General features: G+C 32.8%; 1 protein-coding gene across 1 annotated transcript; it reads right to left on the bottom strand.

Annotated features, from left to right (window-relative positions):
* Positions 1-977: 977 nt before the first annotated feature.
* Positions 978-10,267, bottom strand: LOC143199065 (homeobox protein SIX6). The gene is made up of 5 exons (XM_076408797.1): positions 9,832-10,267; positions 3,960-4,230; positions 3,773-3,902; positions 3,593-3,709; positions 978-1,240 (listed from the first exon to the last, which is right to left on the bottom strand). The coding sequence occupies exons 1-5, from the start codon at positions 10,252-10,254 to the stop codon at positions 1,090-1,092; spliced, it is 1,092 nt and encodes a 363-aa protein (XP_076264912.1). The 5' UTR covers positions 10,255-10,267; the 3' UTR covers positions 978-1,089.
* Between the last annotated feature and the right edge of the window lie 5,794 nt (positions 10,268-16,061).

Genomic DNA, 16,061 nt, shown 5'->3' on the forward strand with positions numbered 1-16,061 from the left:
GATAACGAATAGCTAGCAACCCCGAGATGTTTATCTGGGATGTTATTGAAGGGTATTTCCATCATTCAGTACTCGCCCATAGCTTGGTTTAGACGTGCCATAATCGACTGCCCAAGCCTAGGTAAGTCCAGGTAACACCGCTGCCATCCGTTTTATCTATTTTTATATTTTCCACATTTTTATATTACTTCAATAAATAACGGTCACATAATGTAAACACCACTGTTTCATTTTGTTTTACCTCCATTCACCGAGCCATCTAATTTACCCTAAAGAAAGTTTACAAAAAACAAACATATTTAAATGATAACTTGGATAGGTTGACAATCAGTGATCTCATATTTACTCAAAAATTTGTAGTCAACAAAAGCTTGACAAGATTTCATTTTCCTATTACTTTTCAATATTTGTTGATCAGAAGAAGCCTACGAAGAGATGAATTTGCCTTATCTAGCATGTTTTCTTTCACAGCAACAATTTTCTCTGCAGTCCTTACTTTTCAAGAACGTATGGGTGTAGTTTAATTGTTTATTAAACTATTTTATTCTAATTTGTCGATCATTCTGATTCACTGAATTTGATAAAACCATTTAATGGTTCAACTCTTTGTTCAAAACAGTGGCCATGTATTTCATAGACCTTAGACTTTAGGAAAAATGAAAATAAAAATATATATATATGATAATCAAAATTTAAATAACACAAATTTTAGTTCGAATACATTTGATGGAATATATAGCTTCTTAAACTTCCAATTTTTATATTTTATGTCAGTTTATCAGTTTATCTTGGGTTATATTTAATTTGTGAGATTACTTTATGACACACATTGAAATAATACACATTGTACTTTTTCAATTTTTTTTTATTTTGCCATAAATAATTTAAATTTATTTATTTAAAAAAAACTACTTTTGAAGTAGCGAACAAAATCTATCTAATTTTGGCTATAATACAAGTTCTCCTGAAATATTTACAATTTAAATTAACTATACACATCTTAATACATAATAATTATCTATCTAATCACATTAGAGTGCTGTTAATATTTTAGATAAATTGAGAGTAAAATTAAGTTTCCCTCTAGCTTCACACTTGATAATCGGCGTAGCAAGTTGGTACTGAACAACTAGGATCGAATAATTTGGAAGCGGCTTGGAAAGCCGCCATATCCAGGTTGTTCTGGTGATGGGAGCCGAGAGGACCTTGCGCAAGTGACATATTGCCTAGTATAATTTCCCTATAAAAAAATCACTAAGAATGAAGCTGTTAAAATGGAAATATGAAGGAGCTAGCCAAATATAACACTACTAATTTTTGTGAAGTAATATAATCTCTAGTATAATGTTTCATTAAAATACATTCAAGTTGTTATGTTACTGGCTTAGCTCGTGAATTGTAGTCATTTAAACAACTTTTATAATATTTAATTACAATATGTTCTTGTTATATTTTATCTGGTGTTGGTTCTTTGATGATTTAAACTATTAACTATTATTTATCTGTGAAACATATTGTCATCTTAATGATTAATTATATACTGTGACCATATACTATGTGATCACATTTTTATGTTATACAAAGTTGGCGAAAAAGTAATTTCGGTTTTCCTAATAACTTGTTTTCTACACATCTAGTAATACTTAGTTAATGAAGCTATATTGCAGCGCGTTTGAAAGCTTACAATCCATACAACATATAAAGGTAGCGTCGGTCCTTCATACAGTTAAAAGTTATTGCACTTTGAATATGGAAATTGCAGAAAATAATTTTCGTCATATTTGGTTTTCTTAATTTTGGAAAGGGGAAAATTCGTCCGTTTATGGCGGTGACTGCTTTAGTGAAAGTGCCATTGTTAGAATTGTCAGTTCGTTTTAGTTTAACCTCGCCCTAATAGGCCAATCGTTGAAAAAATCTATGAATTTCTTAAGCATATCAAGCTATACCGACCATATTTCATTTTGAGACATCGCTATAGCTACAACTATATATGACAACTATATATCGACGATAACTATCAAAAAAAGATCCATCCTTGGATTCCCATGAATTAACAGTTAAAAATCTAATGAATCAAATATTCATCTGTGAATTGCTACTGGAATGAGGCCGAATAAAACCGATCATAAAGAGAAAAAACCTAATACCAACACACCAGTTTGGGTTTATTAACAAACATTCAACAATTAACTAGATCCACAGAATAATAGATGTTATTGAAAAAATCTACGAAAGTAAAAATGTATGCTCAGCTATATTCTTAGGCCTTTTTTATAAACCACCATAACCACATATAAACCACATAAAATGTTACCAAAATAACACACCGAACCACTAAAATCGTACATTACAGAGAGAATGTTTGGAGTTAAACAAGAAGAAGCTTACTATACAATAAAAGAAGCTAAAGCAGGTGTAGCAGAAGGAAGTGTACTGGGATCAATGCTTTATCTACTCTACACTTGTGATATACCACAAATGGAGAATATTACGATGGCTACATTTGCTGATGATGCTGCTGTTATAGCTGTCGGAGACAATAGCGAAAACGCCACACGAAAATTACAACAGGCAAGTGACAATATAAATTGGACACAAGCTTGGAAAATAAAAATTAACATAAGTAAATCTATACACTATGCACGTTAAATAATACTATCATTCCATATAGCAACAACGCTAAATATCTTGGAATAAATCTTGATGCAAAACTACCCTCGAAGGAACATATAAAGAAAAGAAAAGAACTGGAATTGAAATATAAGAAAATGTATTGGCTAATTGGAAGAAAGTCACAATTATCAGTACGTAATAAATTGCTATTACATAAACAAATACTGAAACCTATGGTGACTGACTACCTACATCGAGACCTTCAGATACCCACAGTCAGCAAAGAAATCAAGAGAATTGCAAGGAGGCATGAGGAAAGACTCCATTGTCATGAGAATATTGAAGTATTGTAACTTTTGGATACCACCAAAGCAGGATACAGAATCAACCCATCTGTTCTTGTGTAGTGTTGTGTAGTGAGATGCAGTTAATAAAAAATACAGCAGTGACATGTATAAAAATTATTTCATCAGAGACTGAGATAGGGCCGATGGATCCCCCTAGTTATATACTTAGATTTAAGTTATCATAAGGACAAATTCTAGGTTAGTCGGAAACGTCTAGTAACCATGTAATAATTAAATAATAAAAAAATGAGCTGTCGAACCTAGCCAAGACATTAATTCAACTCTCTATTGTCTGCAACTAATGTGAATGAATCAGGGACAATCTTTGCTTCTAAACCACATGATTTAATATTTCCCCAAGAAATCTCACTAGTACTGTAGTGATGCAATTATGGCCACAACAGTATATCAATCAAAACGGCGCATATATGGCTGATTAGTATTAATATTTATGTGAACATCGAAATTACTATTTCCCCAACTCATTATTTTAAATATTAAATTAAATCTCCTTCGCCATTTTAACAATAAATATTTTAAAAATTAAATTTTTAAATTTAAGGTTATATGTATAAATTTAAACATCCATAATAAAATTAAATCACATACTTATTAATAATTGTTAAACTTACGGTCTAGATTGCGGTGTCCTATCCCTCTGTCTCCTATTTTTAAACCAATTAGAAACTTGAGTAAGTGTTAGACCAGTTCTTTTAGCTAGGGTTCGCTTCTCATCCGGCGTCGGATACCTGTCACCAACAAAAATTCAGTTAATATCAGCCAATGCCCGGTAGCGCTTAAATCTGTTTTACCTATTGCGCGCATAACATTCTTTTAACGCATTCCTGCTACGTTCCTTGAAGCAGTAAACTGTTTCCTCGCCATCCCATATCGTCTTTGGTAAAGGATATTTCTTTCGTAGTCGGTATTTGTCTACTGCGCCTAAATATAACAATTTTAAAATATGCTTTACAAGTAATAAACATTTTTACAACATACCCAGAGGTCTCCCTCGGACTTTCTCCGCTTCTTTGTAATGGGATTTAAACCAAAGCGCCTGTAGTTCAGCGTGCCATCGAGGATGAAAGGCATGCGACTCCAAAATTGAATATAATTCGTGATAAAAACCTTTATGGAAAGCGACTGCGGCCCGTGCTCTGAGAATGCTCTCGTTGCTTTGCAGCGACTCGGTGCTGGGTAAGTACCAGAGAAAAGTAGCTAAACGTTCGATATCTCCTCGTTGTTGTAGAGCTTCGCACATACATTGGACCTGAAGTATAATTAACGGTGAAGCTTTTATTTTTCCAAAACAACGCTATAATAAACTAAACATATTTAAATATGTAGGATAATCCTTTGACATGTAATTTTTTCAGCCAATGTATAACAGGTCAATTGAAAAGTCCCCGGCCTGACACCTAGACGGCGCTACTAGAATTAAATCCATATCTTTTTAGTTAGCCCGAACCCTCAAAAGACGCGTGTATAAATTTGACAGCTGTCGGATCATTAGTTTGTGAATTGTAGCATTTTGAGTGAACCTACTTCTGTTGTTGTGAAAAAAAATTGGATAAAAAGGAATTTCGCGTGTTGATAAGATATTGCTTTTTGAAAGGAAAAATACAATTGAAGCGAAAACTTGGCTTGATGCCGAGTTTCCGGACACTGCCCCAGGAAAATCAAGCATCAAGGGTTGGTATGCTAAGTTTAGACGCGGTGAAATGAGCACCGAAGACGGTGAACGCAATGGACGCCCAAAAAAGGTTGTTACCGACAAAAACATTTAAAAAATCCACAAAATGATTTTGAATGACCGCAAATTGAAACTGAATGAAATAGCAGACACTCTAAAGATATCAACTGAACGTGAAAGCGTGGGAAAACGCAACATTTGGCTTGCAAGGTTATGGCGTCTGTATTTTCGGATATGCATGGAATAATTTTCATTAACTACCTTGAAAAAAGAAGGACCATCAACAGTGACTATTACATAGCATTATTGGACTGTTTGAAGGACGAAATCTCCGAAAAACGGCCGCATTTGAAGAAAAAGGAGGTGCTGCTTCACCAAGACAATGCACAGTATTCTCTAGATCTGACCCCCAGCGACTATTTCCTGTTCTGAGATCTCAAAAAAATGCTCGATGGGAAGAAATTTTTGTTGAATGAAAAAGTGATCGCCGAAACTGAGGCCTATTTTGAAACAAAGGACAAATCGTACAACAAGAATAGTACCGAAAAGTTGTAGGGTCGCTATAATCAGTGTATCAACCATGAAGGGAATTATGTTGAATAAAAAAAATTAATTTTGCCAAAAAAATGTGTTTTACTATGGTAGGCTGGGGACTTTTCAATTGACCTGTTAGGATGTCATTTTAAAAAATCATTAGACACGGAAATTTTTCGAATACTTCTTCCTTTTATTGAATTAAATGTCAAAAGTAGAACAAATTTTGTATTAGTTTTATAAAATCGACAACTTTTAAAATATTCCCTTTTCCTTTATTGTTATTTAATATAAGATAATTTAGTCGAGAACAATTTAATACAAACTGTGGAAATAAATTTTGAAATATATATTTTATTACTCCATATAACCTCTACACTATCTCTATAATATCTATTTTTAATATTTTGTTAAAAATATATAATTATAGAATATATTTATAAAAAATATAATCTATCAAAAATAAATAGTTGAAAAACTGTAGCTATTAAATTGTAAACGGTTAAAAAGCTTTGAAGATTGCTTTACTAAAACTATATTTTTCACTTTCCAAGAAGTACTAAGGATTATTTTACCTGTTTAGGTACAATACCAATCAAAACCTAAAGAATATAGTATTTTTTGTCAATTGCAACAATGTAAACAGTTAGTTATAAGAGAAAAGAATTAAAAAATCACTAAAAATAAATTTTATTGAGATAGAAAAATTCAACAACTATTTAAAAAAAACCTACTTCTTGAATTATTCTTATTTTTAATTCTTCTTAATGAAACATATTTATTAATTTAAGTTATTAATTGAAAATCTTATTAAGCCAAATGTAACTCTGACCTATTCGATTTGGCTTGAAACTAATATGTTATTAAAATATTTGGCTTTTCTCCGTTTCTTATCTTCCATAGCAATATTCTCTATTTTATTTAAGAAAAATAATTAATTGGAAATTTCATGTTTATATATCTTCTATTATAAAATTATATATCTAACATAAAATCTATTTTAATATCCAATTGGCTATATTTGTTGATTTTATATAGACGAGAATAGTGAAGAACAGATTGGAGAGAATAGTGATTGAGAGTAAATTAATTCATATTTTATTTATATTTTAATGGAGATGAATCTGTATATATACAAAATTTCGTTAGAACGATTGGATCTAAAATATCAAAACACGAATATACGAATTATAAATACATAACAAACTCCCACTATACAAGCAAGTATTAAAACTTATATGAACCTATGGAGTTCTAATATCGCGAGAAGTAATATAAATATATTTCAGAATAAAATAATCGACCCTTCCCAAGTATTCTAACTCTTGGGTAGTACTGAAGTAATACAGAAACTTTAATGAATTATACCATTTGATTTTGTGTAGTTATGTAATAAATTATATTTAATTAAAAAACACAGCAAAGTGCTTATTAAAATGTAGACAAAAATAAATTATTATGCTATAAATAATTTAAAGGATCAATGGTTTATCAATAAATCATATATTTATGCGAATTATAGCAGTTTTTTGGACTAATTCACCAGAGGATTAAATGGTAATTATTATAAATTGTTAAAATCGCATATTTTTTCAATATTAAAACCTATTTCGACTGGTGTTCCTCAAAGTAGTGTCTTGGGAAAACTCCTGTATCATCTCTATACTGTAGTTATTTCAAGAACAAAAGAAACTACAGTTAAAGAAAAAGTACGAATGAAAGTCAACAGAACAAATGGACTAATAGCTACAAAATATAGCTTAATAGCTCAAAATCTGTTCATGACAATTGAAATTACGAAAATCTATTGGAAATAAATAAACTGGAAACATTAGGTTAAACCAAAAATTGAGATCAATCTCAAAATCAAAGACCCGAAAAAGTACGAAAGAGATCGGTTTATTAATCAATTACAAAATCTATTTGGACTTATCGTATGGTTTGGACAAATACGATATAAACGATATAAATCACATTTATATTAGTGACTGTACTTCAGGGAATAAATCATCAACAGCAAATTGGTAAGAGTACATAATTGATGAGAAATTTCATTAAACACGCTGTTAAAACGTAATGAACGAGATTAAAACTAAGTGAAGTTGAATAATAAAAGATTATTTACAGCATATTATTAATAATTCGCAATTTATGTATAATAGAGTGTATTTTTCAAAACGTTGGTTAGCTGGTTAGCATTAGTAATGCTATCTCTTAGATATTAGTTATGATTGAGATTCAGATTTAAAAAAAAAATAAGACTAAATTAAGAAATTAGACCAAATAATAAACCAACGGTACCAAGTCAAAGTTACAATGTATATCTACATTACCATAACTATAGCGACCTTAATTAATAATGTACGATATCCTGGAAATCAAATGAAGCTACGAAGATTTCGCTTTAAAATATGAAAGGAGGATACTAAATCACAGCAATGATGAAGAAACGCAATTACTAGACAACGCGCAGAATATATTAGTACTACATGAACATGAAGACAGTGTGAGGGACAAGGGAGGGGACAGGGACAGGGACAAGGGAGGGGACTCACGAAGTCTTCAAATTGATTGATTCCGATTGCGAAGAAAAATATACATTTGTCAAACGAAAATGCAAAACTTCTAAGGTCATGCTTGCTATCAGGCTACTTGGTAGCTGATGTTCAGTTTTGAGCCTAAATATCATTATATATATTATAAATACGATTTACAACATATAGTGCTATTGTGTAAAAAAACGTGCCGGGTATATTTGTAACAAACTTTATGTTAAAGCCTCACTGTAAACTCATGTAGACCATCTGGTCATCCATCAACATCAACGACAAAGCCGAATATCCATGGCCCCAAGTTAATCTTCTATATTTGGTGGGATCAGCTTGGTATGGTGTACTATGAGCTGCTAAAACTTAATAAAACCATCAATGAGGATCCATATCGACTAAAATTGATGCGTTTGAATCGAACACTGCGCGAGAAACGACCAGAATACGATCAAAGGCCATAATGTAATTCTTCGGCATGACAACGCTAGACCACATGTAGTAAAACCGGTGAAAACATACCTGGAAACAATAAAATGGAAAGTTATACTCCACGCGCAGTATTCTCCAGATCTTGTTCCTTCTGATTAATACTTGTTCCAACGTATGAATCATGAATTGCTGTCTGAGCAACGTTTCACTTTTTATGAAGAAACCAAAACAAATGGGTCTATTCGTGGTGCCTCAAAAGATATATCGTTATTTCGACATGGAATCCGTAAATTGTTTGAATGATGGAAAAAAGTAGCGGCTATCGATAGACAATACTTTGAATAAAATACATTATACCGATTTGTCATAACAAATCTTCAAATAAAAAAAAAATCCTTAATACTAATTTAGAGACAATATATCATAAAAAAATTATCCGTATCGTAACTTAGAACAGGTGGGGCAAAAGTCTCGATACCATTTTGACTACACGCCATCTTGGTTATATGACGTTTAGCTCAGTTTCGCTTTAACCATTGCGCTATGTAGACGTTCAAATGTTATTATGGATAATCGTTCCATTATTGCCACTCAGCAGAAATTACGTCAAAATTATCCTAATCGTTCAGTGCCTCACAAAACCACAATTTATCGTTTACATGCGAATTTTCGACAGTACGGTACGACAGCAGACAGGCCTCGTCCTGGACGACAACGGAGTCTCGTAACGCTGAAAATGTGGCTCTAGTACGCGATGGTGTTGCAGAGTCTCCAGAAACATCAATTCGGAAACATGGTTCCCAGTTACACATTTCTGCACGCAGTTTAAGGCGAATTTTGAAAACTGATCTGAAAATGTTCCCGTACAAAATTCAATTAGTCCAAAACTTGCTACCGAAAGATCCTGATCAACGAGTTGAGTACAGCAATACAATCCTAAGGCTGTCTGGTGAAATTGAAGATTTTTCATCTAAATTGATAATGAGCGATGAAGCCTACTTTATTTTCAGTGGCTATGTCAGTAAACAGAACGGTTTTGGGAACAAGGAATCTTCAATTAATTCATGAAACATCATTGCATCCACTAAAAACAACTGTATGGTGTGGTATTCATGTCGGAAACATCATTGGTCCCCTTTTTTTTTAATGACCAAGATGTTGCAGTTATTGTTACTGTTGAACGATACCAAGACATGATTCGAAATTTTCTTGTGCCTGATATGGAAGAGCAAGGACCAGAGGACATGTGGTTTCAGCAAGATGGGGCCACAGCACAGGATTTAACAGCACCAGACTTTTTCTTACGGGTTTTTTTAAAATCAAAAGTTTATGTGAATAAGCCCCGAACGATTCAACATCTTAAAGACAATATTTGTCACGAAATTGAAGACATTCAGCCTCAGATGTTGTAGGATGTCATGAAAGACGCTTTAAAAAGGGCCGAAAGTTGTATAGCGAATCGCGGTCACCATTTAGCCGATATAATTTAATATATCGATATAATTAATCATGACGAAGAAAAAGAAAATGTAGAGACCAAGTAAACTTTTTATGAAAACCAAACTTACTTGTCTTTTCTTTGAGCAAAGTTATAGGCAATCAAAATGGTCGCGGGACTTTAGCCCCACATTGTATACTACACAAATTAGAAAAATCGATGTTTTACCTGATCAGGTGAGAAACTGACTGATTTCTTGCCAAAACCATCTACTTTCAAGACAACACTCTCGTTGCATTTTGCCTTGTTGTTTCCCACATAAAATCCAATAGTTTTTTCAGCGGAATCATCTGAGACCGTCTTCTTAAAATTTTCACTGTACACAGCATTTCTCTTATCTTCGTTACTTTTATCCACACTACTCACAGATACCGGTTTCGCGTTATTGTTCAGCACATTATTGTTATTGTTCACGCTGCAGTACTGGAACTTCTTGTTGTCGCAGCTCTTTCGCGGTTTGTCGTTGGAAAAATAACTGTCCAATCTCGAGCCGGCCGAGAAAAACAAATTGTTCGAGTAATAATTGATGTTGCCCTGGGAGAAATCGCTCTGCGAATCGTTGGACGCGCTTGACGAGGCGTCGATCTCCATTATATCGCGTTCGTCGTTCAATATCCGATCGAAAATCTCATGTTGAATCTCGAAGTTTCACGCCGGCTTACATATGCAAGCGAATAAACAGCCTGACCGAAAATCAGAGCAGTCTCCCTCCGGCGGGAGGAGCCTGTAACCTGCGACCAATGGCGACGTCGGTTTTGTTTGTTGTTATGACAACGCGCTTTTCCGATCGCCAATGGGAATTTTTGTGCGAGCTTTTGTAATAAAGGGATTGTAAAATCGGGGGTTGTAGATAAAAGAGGACTTGTTTGATGGGTAGGTTCTTTTGTCTGGGTCATATTACATATTTAAATTGTTGTGCGATTATTAGGTGGTGGTTAAATGTACGTTACTCCACTTCCGAAAAAAAGTATTTTTATTTATTTTCGGTATATATCGAACGGAAAAGAAAAGAAATCGAGTTAATGTACAAAATAAAGTATTAGTTATTTGGAAAAAAAATTAATTATCCCTATATAATAAGTTGATGCTCTATAAGCAAATAGTAAAACTTAGTTATGGGGATGTTTTGTGAGAAATAATATCAATATAGTACAAATATTTCAGAATAAAGTCCTGAGAGTGTAGGAACATCTGCTTACACCAAGACCTTCAGATTCCAGCTGTCTTAGAGGAAATCATAAGAGATTGGCAGCAAAATCCTGCAACTCTTGGATAATACTGCCGGCTTGGTGGCGCAGTGGTAAAGGCGACGGGACGGTCCTCCTACTGTTGCCATAGTCGCGGGTTCGAATCCTGCTGTAAATTTATATTTGGGATTGTCCTAGGCAAGAGTGTATAATCCGACGTAAAATCGGAAGGAAAATCACACCGGTAACCAGGCTGGGTAAGACCAAATGTCTTCTGGGATGATTTCTATATTGGTCACGCGCCAGTCGGTAGTCTTAATGCTGAGGATCCTGGTTCGGAGCCCACGTTAAGCAGTAGGTCCAGTCACTAAAAAATCCAAGAGCTTGACGTGGCTAAAATAATAAGGTGTGAGTATAAGAGGTAACTTAAAATCATATAAAATTTAACATTTTCTTGGATAATACTGAATTAGGACGGAGGCTCAAGAGAACCAAATCGTGTGATTTCGTATAGTTGTTTTTTCATGAGAGACAAACTAAAATCCAAGAGAATTACTTAGTTTTACGCCACTATAGAGAAAAAATTGTAAGTTAGTCGGCAAAAACTAAAATTAATATATTAATAAACAAAAGAAAATCTATTAATTATCAAATATTTACGTAACTTACGATCTAAAGAAAGTTTTAAACTACTGAGCTTTTTTTCACTTTCTTCTGAAAGTCTCGAGGGCCATGATATTCAATAACTATTTTCGGACATCTTTAAGCATTACAATAGTCTTGGTAGTTTTTGTGATATTCAATCTTCAGGAAGCCTCAGGACACAATAAGATTGATGTTAAATATTCCGCAAACAGTACCACGCATTTTTCGGTCTTTTAACTTACTATTCTACTAGTATTTTTAAAACTATAGAGAAATGAACAAGGTTTAGTATATAATTGGATAATTAATCAAGCGCACTTAAATATAAAATATTTGTACAAAAAAAAATTGAACCGACTTAAGTGACTAAAAACTAAAAAATTATCAAAATTAGACTTTTAACACAAAAGAACACGTTTTAATATAAAACATGTACCTAATAATCCTTGTAATAATTAAATAATAATCAGTTTGAAGTCGGTGCCGAGTCCAAACAACACAAAAATAATAATATAATTTTGTAAGATATACAAAAAATTAAATTACCAAGAAAATGAATCTAAATTAATATAACTATATAGGTTTGGCAGTAACACACATTATTATTCATTATTATACACATTATTATATTATATCTTTTAAACACAACTTGGTATGCCAGAAACTTCTAATTTCCTTCTCAATGATATTTTACCCACCATCGAAATGCGGGATTCTATCTAATGATTGGTTAGACCTTTCAAACCTCCATAAGCTCCAAATAAATTTTGTTTTTTTAACACTCACATTCTCCTTTTAAAAGATAAGTGATATAATTTTTATATTAATATCAAAAATCCACTTAATTAATCAATCAATCTATATAGAAAATTGTCTGCCTTATAATCTTTCTGAATATTTTCCATCAGTACACATCAACCAACCCAGTTTTTTTCATATAATATGAATTCTATGTCAGAAAGATAATATTTTCTAAGGATACTCAAAAATATATTCATTTTCAAAAAATTGTATGAATAAAATATAAATACTTATCGTATGTTTAATCTGCTTAGTATAATCTTGATATATAAAACTAATTGATTAATAGTGTCCTGTTGAACTTGTATCAATACATAAGCAAAACGAGAGCAGAATAAAGCATCAGTATATATTTCCCATATTAAAATTAAATTAGTTCATCATATAGTTCTTCGTGGGTTACGTAGCGATATGCATTGGTAATTAAACGAAGAAATTTATTTTGGCATCGTTAAATTACTAGTTGATTTGTCCAAATAGGTTTTATGATGAACTGATAAATCAATCTCTTAGATTTTAGGTCATGTTGGGAATATCTACCAATTAACCAACATAGTTCTTTAGTTTTCAGTCTGATCTGCTCCGCTTTTATCCTAACGTGATGTTATGAATAAAATATAACAACAATATCTATTATAATATAATATACCACCTTTAATTGGTCGTTATCAACCGTATCATGGTGTCTAAGACTCCAAAACCAATAATCACGAATTTTTATTAATGGAATAAATTATAAATAAATTTCTAGTAGTCCTAGGAAGCAGAGAAAAAAGATACACTTTAGCGAAATGACATATTATAAACAGTAAAGCTACCAAATTATAAGTAACAGCAAGGTAATTGAGATAAATACTATAATTTTTATTTTAAACAATATTTTTTTACGTTCTTTTTCGACAACTAAGCGATATTTACTACTCAGTTCTGTCGCACACTTCCATTCCGGGAATAACTTATCCTGTAATATTTCAACCGTCTGCTGATTCTTGCAGTGTTAAAAGAACTGATGACCTAGTTATAATTATATATAAACGTTAAAACTAAATATACATGTCAAGTAAAACGAGTTTAAAAAAAGTCAGTCTTCGATATAATATAAATCACTACACATAATAATAAACTTTTGGGACTCTATATCAGGAATTCAACATAGACAGTTTAATAATTGATATCAGTAATAATTAAAGAATAAGAATTAAGAATGAGATTGTGATTTGAACATGCCCTTTTCAGGCTTACGAAACAATATTTTTTATTTCAAAAAATGTCTTCAAAAAATGTGTATAAACACTGAAATGACTTGGCTAGTACTTACACTTGATACACACTGTACAAGACTTATCGGAACCGAAGCTATTAAAACTGCAAAAAGTGGACCAATCATGTATTGAATCTAAGCCTCTTCCCCAAGAAATGGAGAAATATGTGATAGTAACTACCGAAAAACATGTTTTTCAATTTAATTTTAAATATGTTTTTAATAAAGAACACTATTAATAATATTAACTTTTTTCTTAAAAAAACACTACTAACGAGAAATTCTTTAAATTACCTATGCAAATGTGTTTACACTTGAAGATTATGCACTCTAGAGAAGCTCTGAGAGAAAAAAGAACTCTCAAGGAAGGAAAAGCACAAGGCTACGATCTTTGGAGTCAACTTTCTTTAAACGCAAAGGAAACATCAGATTAGTCAAAATATTCAATGCCTGCTTTAAGCCATAATATTTTCCAGGACTATGGTGCCAAACCAAGCAAATCACCACAGGATAGGACTTCCTAGATACCTGTAACCCTCCTACCACTAATTGGTAAGTTAATGAAAAAAAAACATTCCAAACAGAATGAAGGAGCATCTAAATAACATAGTAGGTATATAACTAAATAATAATCGAGGAACTAGATCGTACTGTAGACGTCGTTAGTAGATGCTTGGAAAGTGTACTCTACTGCTCTGCTGCCTCTTTGAATATAAGTCAAGCCTTTGACAAAGTCTGACATGATGGAAGGGTAAGGAAGATAATAAGTAAGGAATATAAGATGCTTCCACATACATATTACCACATACTCTCATCCTACCACAATCGAAGGAGTTTCGCAATCGATGATGCTGTGCATTCTGACCAATAAACTGCTTCGTTCCAACTCCAATGCCCTTTAAATAAAATCGCGATGTTTTGTTATTGTGAAAAAAATGGATAAAAAAGAATTTTGCGTGTTGATTAAATATTGCTTTCTGAAGGGAAAAAAACAGTTGAAACAAAAACTTGGCTTGATGCCGAGTTTCCGGGCATTGTCCCAGGAAAATCAAGCATCAAGGATTGGTATGCTAAGTTTCAACGTGGTGAAATGAGCACCGAACACGGTGAATGCAGTGGACACTCAAAAGAGGTTGTTACCGACGAAAACATTACAAAAATCCACAAAATGATTTTGAATGACTGTGAATTGAAATAGCAGACACTCTAAAAATATAAACTGAACGTGTATACCATATCATTCACGAATATTTGGGTATGAAAAAGCTCTGTGCAAAGTGGGTGCGGCGCGAGCTGACTTTTAACCAAAATTAACGACGAGTTGATTATTCGGAGCAGTGTTTGAAGATGATCAAGAGAATAAACCCGAGTTTTTGCGTCGATATGTGACAATGGATGAAACATGGATCCATCAATTCACTCCGATCGACAGTCATCCTAGTGGACTGCACACGATGAACCCGCTCTATAGTGTGGGAAAACGCAAAATTCAACTGGCAAGGTTATGGCGTCTGTATTTTGGGATGCGCATGGAATAATTTTCATTAACTACCTTGAAAAAAGAAGGACCATCAATAACGACTATTACATAGCGCTTTTTGGCGATATCGTCCTTCAAACGACCGCATTTAAGAAAAAGAAAGTGCTGCTTCACTAAGATAATGCACCATGTCACAAGTCAGTGAAAACGATCGAATAAAGAGGTGATCGCCGAAACTGAAGGCCTATTTTGAAGCAAAGGACAAATCGTAGTACAAAAATGGTACCGAAAAGTTGGAGGGTCGCTCGTTCTATAATACGAATAGTAATACATAATACTACTACAAAAGAATACTAACTATTTTGCAGATATGGCAAATGCATGAGGAAGAATTCAGTGATTAAATCTGGTTTAATCAAGAAAGATATATACATTTAGTAACTGAACAAATTCAGGAGAAACACAGTGATATCAAAATTACTTTACAAGGAGGCACTGTGCCGAAGGAAACAAGAACTATGCGTAAAAGGTAAATATGCTTTCTAATGGGAGTAACATAACATAGGGCACTTAATAGGCACTTGTAATTAGGTGGATTAGGCCCCCCTAGGATACCACTGCATAAAAAACTTAGAACTCTACCTCATAGGTGGTCTGGAAAAGAATTAAATGTAAATATAATAAAACACAACTCTAATCCACAAACTATTATAACTGTACAATTAATTGTAATTTTAAGTCCCTCGATAGTATGTGCATTAGATGTACTATAATGTTAAAATAAATAATATTTGATAACAGTACTTTTGTTTAATTAGTTTATTTAGATTAGAATTTTGTTATATGTCAAAGCCAAAATGAACAAAAACTCAACTAAGTTGATACGGCAACATTGTGACGTTCTGACGTAATCAATTTAAATTTTTTTAAATTATTTGATTAATACATTGTTACTAGTCGTTTCCGTCTAACCTATAATTTGTCTTTATGTAACTTAAATCTAGGTATAAAACTAGGAGGACTC

This window comes from Rhynchophorus ferrugineus, unplaced genomic scaffold (genome assembly GCF_030347505.1).
Source record: "Rhynchophorus ferrugineus isolate W39M unplaced genomic scaffold, kcgeb_rfMv2 rfM6, whole genome shotgun sequence".
NCBI lineage: Eukaryota > Metazoa > Arthropoda > Insecta > Coleoptera > Curculionidae > Rhynchophorus > Rhynchophorus ferrugineus.